Source organism: Prinia subflava, chromosome 5 (genome assembly GCF_021018805.1).
Source record: "Prinia subflava isolate CZ2003 ecotype Zambia chromosome 5, Cam_Psub_1.2, whole genome shotgun sequence".
Taxonomy (NCBI): domain Eukaryota; kingdom Metazoa; phylum Chordata; class Aves; order Passeriformes; family Cisticolidae; genus Prinia; species Prinia subflava.
Window position 1 is genome coordinate 41,622,268 of NC_086251.1, and position 18,817 is coordinate 41,641,084.

Sequence of the window (18,817 nt, forward strand, 5' to 3'; positions counted from 1 at the left end):
TCCATGCATCCCCTTTTTGTAACATAATATGCTGTTCAAGAGAGAAAAACCCTTTTGGCTCTGCTGGGGCCGTGAGGTTTTTGAGCAGAAAGTGATGAGCAGTGAGTTTTCTTAACTTTATTTGTGTCCATTCAGCCAACAATCAGTGAAGTTAAGTTGAATTGTGTTGTCATACCTCATACTGCCTGATGGCTCTCATCATCCCTACGTACATCAAATCACTTCTGCTTTCACTAGGGCCACTTTCTCTGATTGCTGTCGACCTCAGCTTTTCTTTCAGTCCAGGACTGCTTGTCCTCCTCCAGCTATATCCTTACAGTTAATGAGTCTTCTCATTCATTCAGTCTGTCTCCTTGGAAGTATTTTTAGACTGTGATCATCTCCCTTGAGCGGGCTATTTCTTAAGATAAATGCAATTTCACGTCATCTTTTCTCCTACGTTCCCTTAGCCATGAAACTTTTACGTTTTAACTCTATATCCTCTGAGGATATGTAGTGAAGACATTTTGACATGCAGGCCTTCAGAGCCACCCAGTAGTGCAGTGTGGAAAGGAACACCATCTACTACTTACTTTTTATGAGATTCTTACTGTACATAAGAACAGATTTCTGGTTTACTTCAGAGTTGTATTCTCTCGTTTCCTCTATACTGCCTTTGCAAAGGCTTCTGAGACCTTAGAGGTGACACCAGTTTTTCAAATAGTCACACTTAAAATAGACAAGCCACTAAGAAAGCATCTGTGGTTTCTATGCAAGGTCTTTAGCAACAGGGAGCTTTTACTTCAGACAGTAACATTACCAGAGAAGAAATCTGGTGGTCATCTGATTTTCCAAAGCCAGAGAAGCCTAAGTGCTTTATTTTTAAAACCTTTGCAAGTATTTAGACATTGTCACAAGAAATCATGTTCCAAAATATATTTGCTATTGCAGCTGCTATGTAATGAAATGCAAATAGTAAGTAATGACTCTTTAAGCACAGAAGATGAGAAGCTTTTATTATTTATCCTTAGAAAATGTTAGAGCCATTGAACAGATTTAGAATTTGCGACATTGCCATTGAGCTCAGCCTTCATTTACTAAATCACGCCTAAGAGCAAAGGTTCTGTTCACAGTTGTTGAGCCCTGTTACATTTTCCTGCCAAGGATTTCTGTAAGTATAGAAAGGTATGACAAGGAAGGGATGTCAGGGCAGCTGACTAATTAAAAAAATACTCTTAACTGTTCCTGCAGAACCACGACTCCAAACAGGGCAGTCTGCACACTCGGGAATGAGCAGAGAAACAAGCCAATATACAGGGTCAGTCTAATGTTACATTGTTATAGCTTTTTCCATCCCAGAGGATCCTAACTGTAAAGGCTGTATCCACCTGAAAGTCCCACCATGATTGCTGAAATCCAGTAGTTTGCTGCAAATGAACCATTTAGCTGCATAAAATGGTGATGCAGCAATTTCCAGCCAGGAACACAGGTGTCTGACAGGAAGAATAGTTGTGCGTGACTGTGCTGCAGTGACTCAAACTGGGATCTGTCTGTGCTTCTGCAAGGACTGAAATTTTGTGGTAAAGGCAGACAGCTATAACTCTGACACAGGGGCTGAGCATGACCCAGCCCTGATGTGAAGAGGCAGCAGGCTTCATGGGCAACTGATGTTGTGCTGGATGGATTCTGTCCTTGCAGAGTGGCCCCCTGAGTTGTTTTGCCCTTTGCAGTGTGCAGCCCTAAGGAGCTTTACAGTCTGTGCCAGCAGGTGCCAAGTGCCATGAGCTGCCCGAGACTGCAATGTCCCTCAAAAGCCAAAAGCAGAGGGCAAAGATGTCAAACCATAATTTCTGCTGGTGGAACGTAGCTTCTGGCTGAAATGTTGAAAGCCTGTTGTCTTTAAGTCTACAAAAGTGGAGAAGTTGGATCAGCAAGCCTGTGGAACAAGAATAATCCTTCCAAGGCAAAGTGTATGGCATGAGACTCTGGCTCTGGTTCAGTGTCTAGGTGACTGTCTGCTCACCTTGACACTATTTGCCAGGAAGGAATAATTTATGTCGAGATGCTGTTTGTGGGTGATGATAATAGCTTAATTTTCCAATAGCTTTGAGTTGACAAGCTATGACTTTGGTAGTGTAATTTATAAATAGAAATTAGAATGGGTTTGCAAATTGGTTATCAGATACATTTTTAGATTGGTTATTACATTAAAGTAGGGAGGATGAAAGGACTTGTCAAAAATCACATGATGAATTATTGGCAAAAGCAATAAACAAATCCTAATTTCTTCCTTTGACACATCTGTGTGTATGCTGTTACAAACGTACAGAGACAGATAATGACAGCTAACTGTCAAAAAGCACAATACAGCTCATGTAAAAGATCAGAATACCTTTTATTGTTCACTGTTAGAGAAAATACAGCATATTACACATGGAAACAATGGTGTGTTCATGGGAACACACACAGTGGGGAAGGAGGTATACCCTCCTTGTTTTAGTTATCCAGCTAAGGGTTTTTCCAGTATATTTTCAAGGTTACTCTGCTCATCATGACAGACTTTGTTTGTTATTGATTTAAATGTGTATTCAAGTGCAAAGCGGTCAAAGAGGGTTACAAAGCCTGTAGGAACGAGTGACTCCATTCTGGCTTGTGAGAAACGCAAGGATAAAAGCAAGGTGCATTCCACTATCAGGAATGTACTAAGAGCCTTTCTGAGGAAGAAACAACATTTTTGTGGCTTGTCAGTGTACTCCCCAGCCTATTAAAGAGAAGCAATGGATTCCTATCCAGCCCACTTTAGCTGATGCAGTTTGCCAAAACAGAGGCTTCTCATTGCAGCTGCTGGGGAATCCACTGCTATGATCCTAGAAGAGATGTTATGGTATCCTTTGTTAAGGCATCTATAAGCATAGGATCTCAGCACTGATCTAATGGGCTGCTGCTGCAGCTAAAAAACAACTGACACATGAAGTTGATTAATCCCTGTAGTAATTCTATTACCATCCTTAATGGAGTTATAACATGGATGATTTTACCCCTCTGCAGCAATGCGAGAGGGAATCGCCCTGGAGAGACTGTAACTAAAGTGTGACAGGGATGTCTGAGAAAAGCATTCTTCTATTTTAGTGCAAAATGAAGTGCCCTGATGGGCTGGAAAACCTCCCTGTCTTTTGGGATTTTGAACTCTTCACAGCACTAATGTTGCAGGTGTCCCCTGTGAGAGGGTGATGCATCAGGGCTCTGACACAGCAGCAATGCTCCTGGCACACTCCCAACTGCTTGCTGTGTGGCCACACTTCCTTCTGACTCTCTCACAGATGTGCATAGCCTGCCTCATCCCACAGCTTCTCAAACACAGCATTTTCATTCACCTTTGTGCTTTCCTCTTCTTGTCCCTCCATCTGACCATGATTTATTGGCTTGCTGTTCCCTGTCAGAAGGGCAGCTTTGCCTGGACTCTGTCATTGGACAAAGGATTGCTAAAAATAAGTAGCAGAGCTACAGTCTTGACCTATCATTGTATAGGGAACAGATCAAGAACGGAAATGAGAAATTCTCCATTTCTTTTTGTTTTTCTCCTGAGAGAAGGTTTACCTGATGCATCAACCGTGTTCATAGCCTGTTCCTAGGACAGCCTGATTGCATTGCAGTTCTGTCATTAAGGGCTTCTCAGTATTGTAAATCAAGAATCATATCTTGAGATGGAAGGGACCCTTAAGGATCATTGAAATACAACTCTTTTCCCTGCACAGGACAATCCCAAGAATCACACCATGTACCTGAGATCACTGTCCAAACACTTCTGGAATGATCTTCTCATGTGAAGTTACCTCAAGTATACAAGAGCCGAACAGACACTCCACAAAGCCCTGCCAAATACTAGACACCATTTTTACAGTCTTCCACAACAGCCCAGGCTCCTGCTGCAGTTTGTTAAGACTATATAGGGTGACTAATGGGGCTGGGGACTGGGGGATTCAGACAGGAAGCCACAGGAGGGTCTAAGTCTTCTGCTAGTTCAAAGACTGTTGCCACATATGCAGGTGCAGTGATGTGACTACTAAGCTGCAGTATCTCATCTACATGGTTTGTGATTTCCATGTTAATATGCTAAATTTATTCTGTTTGATAGCCCATCCTTTCCTCCCACAGCAGCTGCAATCCCAAGAGATGGAGTAGCCCAGCTCTGTAGTGATCCAGGAGACAGCGGGAGAGAACAGGGAAGGTGCTGTGTGCGTGGGATGCGCACACACACACGGGGATTTTATTTCTCTTTCTGCCTACGGTAGCTACTCTCCACGTTCTGCACAGGGATGAGAAGTCCTAGCAGCCACTTCTTGCCAAAGACTTCTTGCAGGTTCTCCCTCCAGGGCCGGGCTCTTACCACCACTCCTTTCCGCACCTGGTACCGGGTCTGCCCTCGCAGGATCAGCAGCATCTGGTGGCAGCAGAAGCCGGCGCAGGCCAGTCCAATCCCAAGCCAGAGGTAGAGCATGAGGATGACAAACATCTCAGAGCTAAGGAGAGCACCTGAAAACCAGGAGGGAGGGAGGACAATAAAAGAAAGAGCTTAGACACACCCCACACACAGTGTAACAGACCCAGAAACCAAGAAACCACCTGTTTTCTCTGGGCACAAGTAGGGAGGTAGGAACAAGACAGGCTGGTTGCTCTAACTATATTAAATTATTTCCTTCACAGTGTCTGATGCAATGGATCTGCCTGGAAATATAAAAATTATAATGGTCCCTTGGACACTTATCCTTTCGCTGTTAATGTGAGAATCTAGATTACAGGGACAAATTCAGCCAGAAGTAAAGCATATCTGTAAGTTTCCAGCACTATACTGAATAATGATTAATTTATTTAAGGATTTACCTGCTCATGACAGGAAATCAGAGATTTCTAGGATTTTGAAAAGACAAGTGGATCCTACAGCATGTAGATCCTTCTAGAACCCTTACTTTGTATTAACACAAGGCAGAAATATTTCAGATTTCTCTTTGTCTCTACTATATGTGTGCATACATATATATATATATACATGTATATATATACATAAATAAAAATATTTTAAAAGAAAAATAAATCAATAGTGACTTTCCATCTTTTGGGACAAGGCAGTTTTCATGTGAATGCAAGAAAGAAACTTTTCTAAAATACAATCCAAAATCCTTTCTAGCTGCTAGAATGCTCAAAATACTTTGAATATGTGAAGCTCCTAATTCAACATGGGGGGTTTTGGTATATATTTGTGATGAATATATTTGAATAAAAATATTCTGTAGGCTCTTTCCTCTACAATGATTTTAGAACTCCTTCTGGAAAATATTAGTATAACAGCAGGTGTCATGGAGTGACCTTTCAGTGTGTAAGCAGATCTAAACCCATTAATATAATATTCTCTGTGTGCCCATATGATGTTTATGCATGTATTTTGTGCATATTGGTATATTATTAAACACTCATATTTACACACAGGCATATTTACACAAAGGAAATTAAATGTGTTTCAATACTGGCATAAATAGCTGATATCTTTTCACTGGTTCCTATAAGGTTTAGAAATAAAAAAGCTCTCACATGCTTCTGTTCCTCTGGAAGACCATGGGCCCTACAAGACCAAGTGTGATAGAGCAGGGATTTCTTGGACAGTAGAGGTGTGCTGCCTAAAAGAGGTGCACGGGTGCTTCAGGTTTTAAGTTCAACAGGAGGGTGACTGGATATGCATCTCTTGCTTCCCTTATGCAGAAAGCTGGATTAGGTGGTATCCCTGGTTCTGCAGTCTGTGAATCCCATCTTTTCCACCTGGCAGTGCTGTAAGTGAAAGATTGGGGCAGGCTCCTCTGAGGATAATTCATAAGGACACTGACTACAGCCCCAAGCTTTCAGAGACTGTCTTCACTTGGAAAAAGGTGCAGGAATCATTCCATTTTCTTCCTAAATGCAATGTCATCTTTCGTATTAGATCCCATCCAGCTCAGTGGGCTCCGTATGCAACACAGCAAGAGACGAAAAAGCCCCTTAGGATAATGACAAATCCTCATACCAATTCTGTCAGAATAACTTAATCTACTGGCAGGAAGCCCAGAGCCAAATACTGGATTCTCTGTCCCTCTTTTACTGGACCAGAGTGTGACAGATATTTGGGGTTTCCTGCAGCTAATACTGAGATGGGATATGGAGAGAGACATTTTCTTTAGACCCTCTGCAAGGCACTTGTAAGCTTTATTTATCTGACTTGCTGAAATCCAACATTCAGGAAGTAATTACCCTTGTTTTCCCTTGAAAGTATCAAGCATCTCTGAGACATCTTTTCCAGATACATGATTTTTTAAAACCTTTTCTTCAGGCTACCTACATAAAGCATTTTCTATAATTTATTTTATGTGGTCCAATGTGAAGTGTTTACAGTAGGGCTCTCCATTTTCTGCTCATGCCCACAGTCTCTTTTAGTGTCAGATTATTTTTTTGCTCTAAGTGACCCAGTGTGATCTCACCTTATATCGCCATATATTATCCATGCCAGAAAAGCTGTATTGTAGGCTGCAGTTACCTACTTTGGGTCAGATTCTGAAATCCATGCCTGAGTACAGTCTGGGGAGAATGAGCCAGCTGAAAACTTTCCCAGCATGAAAGCAGGGAACACTTAGTTGGCATAAGACCAGCAGATTAACCCTTCATCCTCCTTTAGTACTTCTGCAGTACAGTGGGCATGATGGAGAAGAAGAAAGATAAAGTTTTTTCCCTGCTATCACAGTCCTCTGTTTGGATCATACAACAATGCTTACATTAGCTGAAAAATACTGTGTGAGCAACCCTTCCAGGTAACCATTCAAGACTGTGTTTTTCTTTTCTGAAATGGAGGTTAAATGTGCTGGAAGAAACCCAGTAGGCCCTTCCTCCTGAGCAATCAAGACACATACCTGTGCCTTGCTGTGTGAGGCAGCAGTTCTCTTCTCAGCAGAACTAGAGGTTTGGTGGGAGCTGCTGAGGCTGCTGCCTCTCAAGGGTGTTCTGGCTCTTAGCTCTGCACCCAGCCCCATTGTGTTCCACTCAAACACTGCCCACAGTTGCTGCCACCAGAGCGGGGCACTTCAGTGTCTCTGCAAATATATGCCAGGACCCACCTCTGTGCAGATGAGCGCTCAGAGTCAGGGAGGACTAATTCCTTGATAATCTCCTCCCTGCTCCCCCTCCCAGACTGCTGTGCTAAGCAGAGCTTAGGCACAGAGGAAAATCATTCCCAGTGTTTTTAATGCTAGTAAAGCTCATGCAACATTATTTACAAAATTTTTCTAGTTGGAAAAATTATTCTATAAAACTGTCGTGGCAGGATTCCATGTTTATTGTCTTTCAGTGATTACCGTGACAAATCTGCAAATTTGCCAAGTAGAGAGATATTTGTTTTCAGATGGTAACCCAGCCTGGAATCTGAAAAGCAAGCTGGGGCCTCTCTGGCTCCTGTATTGTCAGCAGTGGAGTCTCCACACTCAGATCTTAATCAACACTTCTGGTGACAGTGCACAAGCCAAAACAGACTCCCTTCCTACTAAGCTCAGCTGAACCTGCACAGTAAAATATATGGGATACCTATTTTAGTCTGGTAAAAGCTGATGTAAGTGTATGAGGCAGGAGCATAGGGGAGAGATGGCAATTTTCTGCAGTGGCTCTCAGGGCACAGCAACAGTCCAGGCTGTCTGCATAATTCCTTCTCTGAGCTCGAGATCTGTCTAACTCTCGCGTTTGGTCAGAGAAAGGGTTGAGGCTGGAGAGTTTGAGGGTGTGTTGAAAGGTGAAGAGGCAAGGCTCTGCAAGAGCAGAGGATGAGTTATGGGAGCAAAATCAGGAGAGGGAAGGAGAAGGGTTGTGGAGATTTACAGAAAGGCAGGGATAGAGGGGAAAGGAGAAGAAGTAGAAAGAAGGGTAAGGAATGGTAGCAAAAAGGAGTTATTTACTTTTAGTGTGGAGCTTTTGCAAAGAGCAGGACAGAGAATTTCCCCAGGTTCTCTGTTGACTTGTGTCCCAGACTGGGGTCACAAGACAGGTAGCTAATCATGTCACATTAACTCCTCTCTCAGTTTCTGTTGCCTGAATCCCAATTCTCCTGTGCTGGAAAGGTGGCAAGATCTCAGAAAGTTTGCACTGCCAGGAGGCAGGAGGTGGGTGACAGTGGAGGGTACAGGGAGTGGACCTGGGTAAGATATACCTGCTGAGATATGGGGGACCTACAGATTTGTAGGGTACAAAAACCTACAGGACCCCTCACCTCTACCTGTAGGACAGGCAAAAGATCCCTCATACCTGCAGTGAAATCCATCCCCTCTGTCTAATTACAACACATGTCCTGCACAAGAGATAGCTCTATTCTATCACAACCAAGTTGGTTATGGGGCATTTTCCAAAGCCTAATGCATTGGGAATATAGTGATGGATGTAACCTGGAGTGGGTCCCAGCTTTTATTTCAGGTGAAGCAAAGTCCTTTGAAAAGGTTGGCTGTAGCCTCCAAAGAAGGCCAATTGCCCCTCTTGCCCGTTTCCATACCACACCTCCACAGTATCCAAGGAAGATCAGATCCCCCCATCCCAGGAGCCCCAGAGGAGGAACACACTCCTCATCTCTGAGCAAGGAGTCCTTACCTGAGAAGAACTGGCTGATGGAGTGAGGCAGAAGAGTGAGGAAGGCCAGTGGGTCCACAAAGGACATGGAAAGTGTAGCAGAAATGTAAGCCATGCCTGCCACCAGGGAGTCAAGGCAAGCCAGGGAGGTGTAGAGGCAGAACATGATGAAGTTTCGCATGTTCCTGCTCCCGATGCAGTTCCCTGTGAAGAAACAGTGGTGGTCATGCCTCTGGGTGACTCTGGCACACAGTCTACAGAAGTGGGTGCTGGGCAAGGCTGAGCCAGGGGACCTGCTTCCATCCAGCCAGTCTGCCACTTCGGCTCCTCTGCCCAAGTTTAAGTCCTTGCCCAAGTCCTCGGGGGAGCTCTGGATCACAAGGACGTAGTTGCCCAGGGCATTAGCTGAGAGGAAGAGGAAGAGGGCCCCATGCAGCAGAGCAGGCGAGAAAAGTGGGGTGGTGGAAGGGTCTCTGAACATGCTGGGGATGAAGACAAAGATCTGGAGGACGAAGGTCACTAGGGAGATGCACAAGAAGTAGGCTGGAGCGACAACATTGAGCAACCTGAGAACTAGCATTGCGGATTACGTTCCTGCGGGGGAAAGCAAGGAGAGAAGGAACATCACCGCTCCGGCTGCACACTTCATCCTTCCATTTCCTGCCGGGTCTCGGCCCCGCTGCCTTCGGGAAATGCCCTCCGGGGGCCGCTCTCCCTCGCCGCCGCCCCGCGGCCCCTGCCGGGCCGAGGCAAAGGGACAGCCCGTGGGCAGCGAGCGCTCCCCGGTTCCCGGAGGAGGCAGCCCGGCCCCGGTGCCAGCCTCCGGGGAACTCGCAGCAGCGGTGCCCCGGAGGGGCTGCAGCGGCTGGAGGGGGAGAGGCGGCTCCCGCGGTGTGCTGGCGATTTGAGCACTGCTCTGTTCGCCTAGCAGAGTCTCTCTGCCAGACAGGGTCAGTTTTGGTATTGCATGAAAGGAAAAAAGGTGGTGCTGGAGGAGGGGGGAGTGAATTGGAAAGGAGGGGTGGGAGGAGGAGAAGGGGAGGGGGGAGAGGTTGCTCTAATCCACTGCAATACGGATCAAATCCAATGCTCTAATTTATCCCTTAAAGCCACGGATCTACAGATTACCTTTATGACCGCTGCCCTGTTCTGCACGAAATTAGAAAATATACAAAGCAGCTGGTCAAGTGCTGTCCGGATGCAACCTGCGGCGCTCGGCTGCCGAGCCGGGGCAGCCCCGCAGCTGCAGCCGCAGCTCTGGCCGGGCACGACGCGTCCCCGCCGGACGGGCGATCAGTCCCGGCCCCGGGGCACGGCTGCATCGCCAGGGCACAGGAGAGCCCGGGGAGCCACACGCGGCGGGCAGCGAGCGGGATGGCGGCGTGGGTGCCCGGCACCCCGAGCACACCCACACCGGCAGCCTCAAGGGCTCCCCAGCGCCGGTGTCTGCAGAGCCCCGGCGGCCCTGGAGCCGCCCCGGCCCCGCGGCGCTGCGGGCTGCACGCTGCCACCTTGCAGTCCCCTTGTCCTCAGGCGCGGCGGGTGCCGCCCGGTACCGGCGTGTCTGGAGCCGCTGGAGCCCCAGCTCTCCCTCTCCCTCTCCCTCTCCCTCTCCCTCTCCCTCTCCCTCTCCCTCTCCCTCTCCCTCTCCCTCTCCCTCTCCCTCTCCCTCTCCCTCTCCCTCTCCCTCTCCCTCTCCCGTGTCTGTCTCTCTCCGTCCAACGCCCTGTGTCTCTCCTTGTCCCTGTCTCTGTCCTTGTCCCTGCGCTTTTCAGCCTCGGACTTCTCCTCCTCCCTCTCTGTGTCTCCCTCCCGGTCTTGTCCCTGTCCCGGCGCGTCTCCACCGTAGCTGTCCCTTCAGCACCACCCGCACCTGCTGCAGGTCCTTCCACCTCCCACCGAGCACAACCCGGCCCAGCAGAAGAGAAAGGCGCTCTTGAGCCTCTGAGGTCCTGACAGCTCCCACGGGGAGAGCAGAAGGGTGGGAAGAGGCTCTCTGCTGCTGCAGCCCGCAGAACACCGTTTCTTCCCGCAGTGTGGGTGAGAGAGGCAAGGTGAGGTGTCTGTGTGTCCTCATGCCTCCCCAAAGCTGCCCCTATGGAACCAGCACTGGAGGCAAGGGGAAAAGTGGGGCGGGGGGGAATCCTTGCAGGTTCAAAGCCTCCCTTAATACACACAGGAAAGGCTTTGATCTGGGCAGGTGGTGCCTGGGCAGTAGCAGTAGCCTGGTGCTGGTGGAAGTTTTGCAGACATGTGTTTGCTCTCTGACAGCTACACACCCTCACTCCCCTCTGCCCACACACGCTCTTCTTGTCTACACAGGCTCCGTGCACAGCCTCTCTTCTCCTACACACCTACGAGCTGCACCCTCCCAGCTGTGATGAACAGCATCCCTGTCTCCCTCCACAGATGAGCCACCCATGACAGGGGAGGGAAGAGGGCTGTTGGGCTGCAGCTGTGACCCTGGAGACAGTCAAACCCAGCACTTGTGAAAAGTCAAAGAAAAATGCATTTTACATCATTTTAGGTGCTAGGCTTACTGGCCAGCACCTCAGCACAGACTCTGCAACTCCACAAGAGACTCTTGCTTTGCCTGAAGGTTCAGAGCAAAATGAAAGAGTGTTTCCTGTCTCGGTTTTTAGGGAGAGAGGACTGGAGGAGAGAGTGGCTGTGTTTGTCTCCTGCATGTGCACTGACAGGGAAGGTGATGACAGCAACCAAGTGTTCAAGGGTTCTTTATTAGAAATAACTTTTCTCCTAGATAACTTTCATGGTTCAGCATTTCTGAGAAAAGCAGTGGCAATAACACAAGCAAGTGAAAACCAAGCCTGTAGGCACTGGATCTGCAGTGACGAACAGCTCAGAGACACCTCTGGCAGAACTGAAGGGGAGGCTGCTCAGAACAGATCTAGTTTTCACTCCCACCTCCCTCATTCTCCTGTCACGACTACTGAGAATAAAAATCCTCCAATATTCCCTCAACTCATCAATTTAAAGTAGATTGAGCCTTGCAATAGAGATACATGACCCAGTCTAGGTTTTATCTTTAAATAATCAGACAGTGTTTTCTCCATATTTTAACAGCTTACATCAAAATAATAATAATAAAAAAATTACAGAGAAATCTTTTCATCTCATGAAAGACTCCCGGCTGAGGGGACTGCATCTCATGAAAGACATTAAGCCTGCTTGCATAGGGAACATCAAAAGCTGCAGCCAAAGTGGGAGGAGGAAGGGAAGGGAAGGGAAGGGAAGGGAAGGGAAGGGAAGGGAAGGGAAGGGAAGGAAGGGAAGGGAAGGGAAGGGAAGGGAAGGGAAGGGAAGGGAAGGGAAGGGAAGGGAAGGGAAGGGAAGGGAAGGGAAGGGAAGGGAAGGGAAGGGAAGGGAAGGGAAGGGAAGGGAAGGGAAGGGAAGGGAAGGGAAGGGAAGGGAAGGGAAGGGAAGGGAAGGGAAGGGAAGGGAAGGGAAGGGAAGGGAAGGGAAGGGAAGGGAAGGGAAGGGAAGGGAAGGGAAGGGAAGGGAAGGGAAGGGAAGGGAAGGGAAGGGAAGGGAAGGGAAGGGAAGGGAAGGGAAGGGAAGGGAAGGGAAGGGAAGGGAAGGGAAGGGAAGGGAAGGGGGAAACTGGTTTCCACTGGAATTGAAGATTGGTGAGGCAGATTATTCCCCACATTCTCATTAAAAGTCTCCTGCACATTGATGCTTATGATTTGTCACTGTCAAAATAGTGGATTCATATTTTACAATATAGCAAAAAATCCTCTTTCAGTGCTGTTGTGTTGATTTTATGAGCTGTTTGCAGGATGGGGGAGAAACTGACTGGGGATGAATTTGCTTATGTATATGCATGTGTATATAAGGGAGAGATGGGTAAATAAGGAGATTAGCACAGGAAGTAAGCAAAAAAATGGGAACAGTTAATTTGGAGCAAGCATTAAAAAGTAATAACATTTACTGCATGAATTGGGTTTTCTCCTGCTGTAAAATCAACACCATGAGACAACTTGGGGGTGTGACACTCAGAAATATTTTGTCCCTTTTCCTTCTCTGAGTCTAGTGTGACCCAGGAGATGGAGTATTTCCCTATTCTGCTTTTCAACCATAGGTAAAATCACTTCACTCATGCATCAAGATTTTCTTGTCTTTTGAGTATAGCAAGGATTATGCTATCTGCCTTTGTCTGGAAGAACTTGGCATCTGGGCATAAGAAACACATGTAGGAGCAATTTGTTGTTCTCATTACTACTGTGCAGATATTCTCCAGAAATTAGCACAGCATACCACAGCACAGCCAGTCACTCTCACCCCAGCCTTGATGGTTCTGAGTGTCACTGCTCCACTCTTCCCTGCTGCCCAGTTGTGTGCAGGACTTTCCTTAGTGTGGACTCTCTCCCAATATGTCCCTTTAGCAAGCAGGGTAGGAAACCACTGACATAATCCACATAGTTGTCAGCCAGCTGGTGATTCCATCCTCTCATTCAGTCAGTGGGCTACATTTGATAATGACTGGCAGATGACACTTTTTGTAGCTTTGTCCCCAGATCTCCTAATGCTTTGTGCTGAGAGATTTCAAACTGAATAAAATAGTGTTCCAGTCGATGTCATGCTCTGATACAGCCTGCCCAACATCTTTGAAGGTTTCACTTTAAATTGCATCCCAAATTATGTGTAATTGCTTCCATCTCAAAATGTGCCGTGTGTTAGCCCGCATCATTACTTTACTGTTCAAGATACAGTCTGATGGTGATTTTTCTCTGGAATGAGTAATTTAACCACTGCTATTTGCTGTGACATTTCTAAAGAAATGAATGCTCTCTGTGGTAAACCAGGTGCTGCTTGATTTAAATTATCGCTTAACTACAACTTTCTGGTTTGGTTTGATTTTTCTTTTCCTGGGTAGTTAGCCTTCAAAATTTGAACACCCACAATGTCTGGAGAGGTTTCCTGTTTGATTAGGTCAGGCTGAATGGCCAAGAAAAGTAACAGGGGCAGCCTAATGTCTTCAGTTTAGCAACAGAATAAATATAGCATGGCTGAGCTGCACACCTTTATGCTCACCAGGTGCAAATCTGCCCAGGTGGAGGCATGAATACTGAGAGCAAAATGGTGCTTGGCCCTTTACTTATTCAGTTCTGGGTTATACTACATGGGTTGTCAGCACCTGACCTTCCCTAAGCACAAATCTAATGCTAAGTTTCTACTCACAGTCAGAAATGGCCTTCAGAGGCCAACTCGACCATCTTTCCCTATTTTCCATACCCTTGCTCCAAGTTTACCTGCCCTTTGGAGAAAAAAGTCTGATAAAGTCCTGAAGACTTCAGGGGATTGAGATTCTCCACCACCTCCAGGCAATCCATTCAGCTACTTGTTATTCATTCAGAATATTTCATGGATAATGTGGCACTCCCTTGCAGCAGTCTAAGGCCTTAGTCCTTACTCCAGTGGATTCAGAGAAAGACAAATCCTTTCCTCACTGCAGTCTTTTACATACTTGAAAGTGGCTACCATGTCTTCCCTAGAAGAAGCCATCCAAGCCCTTTAATACTACCTCTTGGATGGTGTTTGAAAGCTTCTGAGAGGAAGAGCGAGGGTCCTGGGGTTTGGTTTGTGCTGCACAAGCACCTGAGAGGGGCATCCAGCACTGAGGTCAGGCAGACTGGCAGTATGGCTTTAGGCAGCTGGGTTTTAAATGATGTGGAGTGCCCATTGTGCTGCTTATGCTGAGGGGTTTGATGAAGAGCATGCTTATTAACAAAGGAAGAGATGGTCACACGTTTCCAAGGAGTTGGGATATCACGTTGTTCATGATGCTCTAGTTCAATCTAGCTGGCCCATGCAATGGAGCGACAGACCTGTTTGAAAAGAGGGCTCTAAGTCACAATTTATGGTGTGCCCTGGTGTGCCAGGAAAGCTGTTGCAAAAATCAGCATTTCACTTATTTGCTGCTTGTTGGTGGTGTCAGGAAACAAACATTTGCAGTCAAGTAAATTTCAGTGTGTCAGAGCATAAAAGTAGGAAGAGAAAATGTTGATGATAGGTGGGAAGGGAATGTTGTGGGAGGGAAGGCACTCTTGGGCCCAAGCTCAGGCCAGGATTGTTGCCTCTGGCTGTAGTCCACTCTCTCCTCCATCCCCCTGGCCCTGCAAAATGCCCCTGAGCTATCTCCTCATAATGGTGTGGGAATTGTTCCCCTAAGAGATTTAAGATTCTTCCCTTCCAGTGCCTACAGCTGCTCCCTTCATCAAACCCTGCCCATAATTCTGTCTCAGCACCAGAGGAATGGCTGAAGCTGTGGCAAAACACCCTATGGAAAAGCTCCAGTAGTGAAAAGAAAAAGAAGGACAAGAGAGGGGAAGTACTACAGGCATTTTGTTCCTGCAAAGCTCTGAGCATCTTCTGCAGGTGTCTGGGTGCTTTCAAATTCCCATTATCCCCAGCAGACCTCAGTACCACACATTATATCCTCACAACAAGGTGTCATGCTGCCACTTGATGGGACTCTTCTCCTTGCTTTCAAGATTCTTTGACTATCAGGTGAAGTACATTATAAAATATCTCTAAATCATTTGTCTCAGCTGACTGACATGGAGGTCCTGAGCCATAAAGCTCAAGCCAACTGAGCAGACACATCACTCCCAGGTGACTATCATGAAAAGTTATTGGAGCAATGTTCCGACATTCTGCATCATTTCCAGGCAGGAACAGAGCTCCTAGGGAAGAGAAAATTAAACTAATAAACATAAATGGTGCTTATTGCAAGGGAGGATTAAGCCCCAAACTAACAGGCATGAATATGTGAGGATGGTCACCTGAAGCAATCTTCTGTTCAGAAATTGTGCAAGGCCCTTTTTCACAGGTCTGGCATCTTCTCACCCCCAGCTGCCTGCTCAACCCTTGTCTGCCATCATTGGGTGCTTTGAGCGTTGTGTCAAATTTATACTGGGCACATTAAGATGCAGGAGCCCTGGTCTTCCTTTCTGCTTGTGAGGTGTCAAGCGCACCTAGGGAATCTTATAAATAATAAATAACAATAACACATGCACGTATTCATAACCAGGTAATTGTTTCTGTAGTGAATATTCAGCACACACCAGATGGTTCTTCTTTCACTGCCTCCAAAATGGAAATGACCAGTTACTAAAGATAAAATATTCCTTCCCTCTGCTGCTTCCCTAGGGCTCCTACTTGTTGTTCTCTTGTAGAACTGCTAATCCCTAGAGAAGAAAGCCTCTCAGCCTTGGAAACATTCAGATCTGATATATGAAATGTTTCAGCAGAAGCTGCAGATAAAGGAACACAGTGTTAAATCAATTCCAGAAAATAGATTTGGATTAATCCTCCTGCATGCTGCAGCAGTGCTCTGGGAGAAGCAATCTCTCTCCCCACTGTCACATGGCTGCTGCCTCTGCTATCAAGATGCCCCTCCACTGGGTCTGTAGGAGCAGTTCCTAAATTGGTTTTGATCTTAAAAATGCTAGCTAGCAGCCAGTGCACTACATGTACTGCACATGACCACCACCCCAGCCACACTGCAGGTGGCAAGGATTTTAACCGACTGATTTTAGCTGTTGCTACACGGAGAGCCAAACTCTGCCTGCTTCATTTCCACCCATGCCAGTGGCTGCAGTTTTTATTTATGATCTCTTACATAAGATGCACTAACAGCACTGGGAGCAGAGACCAGGCCCTCAGCTACTCAATGCCAAGACAAGCCATCTTGCTTCTTGCCTTTCTTTGTCTCCACATGCAACACATAAGCCTGCCCAGCTCCATTGAAGGAGATGGTCCCATCCCATCCCATCCCATCCTATCCCATCCCATCCCATCCCATCCCATCCCATCCCATCCCATCCCATCCCATCCCATCCCATCCCATCCCATCCCATCCCATCCCATCCCATCCCATCCCATCCCATCCCATCCCATCCCATCCCATCCCATCCCATCCCACCCCACCCCACCCCACCCCACCCCACCCCACCCCACCCCATCCCATCCCATCCCATCCCATCCCATCCCATCCCATCCCATCCCATCCCATCCCATCCCATCCCATCCCATCCCATCCCATCCCATCCCATCCCATCCCATCCCATCCTTTGGTATGAAAGACACTGGGCTCAAACCATGGCAGATTTAGGAGGACCTTAAGTCCAGGTATGTCACTTTCCAAGCACATATTTAAGCCCCAGACTGATGCAGAAGAAGGTCCTTTATCTCTGCCAGTCAGGTGCCCATACAGAGAGGATTCCCACACTGATCCCTTAGTCAAGGTGCATTCTGTGCAGGTCTGAGCTAGACGCCTGTTCAGAGCATCACCTGCCAGGACATCCTCTGGGAAGCTCTCTGTCCCTACTAGTGAGGAACAGCACCTTTTCCTGGCACCAATCTGGCTTGCTTTAACAGAAGAAATTCAAAGTACTGTAGGAAAAAGAGGCAGAACTATGTCCTCTTCTAAGGAGGCTGGAGGCAGCCCCATGCTCACCTTTTCCCAGCCCCCATGTGACTTGGGCCTTCAGAAGAGGCAACTCTTTCTCTGTGCCAGAAGGATGGGGATAGAGGTGGAGCTGGGCAAGCTATCCCTATAAATATTGGGAGCAAACCCCAGGCTCCTGAGCCCAATACCACCTCTGGACTGGGCAGGGCTGAAGGGTAAACCGTGTTCTAGGAATATCAACTCCCTACATGAGTCAACAAAAAAAAAAAAATTGAGATGCTACTTTTCTCAGCTGTAGGAAAAGAAAACCATGATTTGATTATGGGTAGCTGTTTGCCAGTTTCCAGGAATCACCAGATGCAGTCAGGATCAAAGAAAGGAAGACCTTAGCAATGCTTCGAGTAAGACTAAGGTTAAGCTGGTGGCACTGCATCAAGGTCAACTACACACAAGTCTGCTAGAATAAAGAGCATGCCTGTGTCAGATGGTAATCTCCCTTATCCCCAAGCTTCTGGGCACATCCAAAGGCCAATGGTAGCCCAGGGACTACAGAGCCACTGTGGTGTCTCCTGTGGGACAACACCTTCAGTCATATTCTCCCTCCTTGCAGGGGTAGGGACTGAGTGAGGAAAACCAGAGGACTGCACTGGAGAAGCAGTGGTTCTCCTCAGGGGAGAATTGTAAGGGACAACTACTGAGGATCACAGTGTAAATAGCAAGAAAAAAGGATGAATTATACCCATCTGAAGACCCACTGAGGAGATAAGGGAGGAAACAGAAAAATGGGGATAAATATAAGGGAGAAGTTCTATAGCAGTGGGACTTGGAATTTCTCCAGACTTGTCTTCACTTGCTTCTCTCAGATTCCTGTCTGGTGGATTTGGGATAAGCACAGCCAGTAGCTAGGTTTCCAAAATGCCTGCCAGAAGCAGGAGCCAGAATCTGCTTCACTCAGCTTGGGAAAGGGAGCTGTCCCATAGAATTGGGGAAGGGGGGTGGGGGGTGGAGCAGGCACCTTCAGCTCTGGGAGCAGAGGGAGCAGTGGCTGTATAGCAGACCGCAAGGACAAGGTCACTTTCGGGGCTTCAAGGGGACCAGGGCCAAGAAGAGCCCTGTGGAGAGCTGGGGCAGAGGGAATCCTGCCGTGATGTGAAGGACAGGATGTAAAGGAGCTGGGAAACAAGAATGGTAGAGATGAAGATGTGGAGATGGAGGGGATTTCGGTGTGATGTGAAAGCTGGAAAGAACAAGGGTGGCCGGGATCAGAAAGATCCAGCAGAGAGGCTGGGATGATTGCCGGGATGAGAGGCTCAGGGGGCGCCGGCGTCCCAGGCACCCTTCTGGCGCCGACCCTCCTGGTCAGACCTGCCCGGGCACCCGCCCCTGCCTGCTTGTCCCGCTGCTGCTGCCCCTCTCCGGCACAGCCAAGGAGGAGCTGCGGCTCCACGCGTGACAGGTGAGCCTGCCACATCCTGAGCAGCGACCGCCGGGGTGCTGGGGACGGGCGGGCATGTGGAGGGACACAGCTCCCCGGCACGGCCCGGCCCGGCCCGGCCCGGCCCGGCCCGGCCCGGCCCGGCACGGCACGGCACGGCACGGCACGGCACGGCACGGCACGGCACGGCCCGGCCCGGCACGGCCCGGCACGGCACGGCACGGCCCGGCCCGGCCCGGCCCGGCCCGGCCCGGCACGGCACGGCACGGCACGGCCCGGCTCGGCCCAGCACGGCACGGCCCGGCACGGCCCTGGGTGTGGCAGGGATGCCGGGCCAGCAGATGGCG

General features: G+C 48.0%; 1 protein-coding gene across 1 annotated transcript; it reads right to left on the minus strand.

Annotated features, from left to right (window-relative positions):
• Window positions 1-4,246: 4,246 nt before the first annotated feature.
• Window positions 4,247-9,181, minus strand: ZDHHC22 (zinc finger DHHC-type palmitoyltransferase 22). The gene is made up of 2 exons (XM_063397347.1): window positions 8,623-9,181; window positions 4,247-4,512 (listed from the first exon to the last, which is right to left on the minus strand). The coding sequence occupies exons 1-2, from the start codon at window positions 9,179-9,181 to the stop codon at window positions 4,247-4,249; spliced, it is 825 nt and encodes a 274-aa protein (XP_063253417.1).
• Between the last annotated feature and the right edge of the window lie 9,636 nt (window positions 9,182-18,817).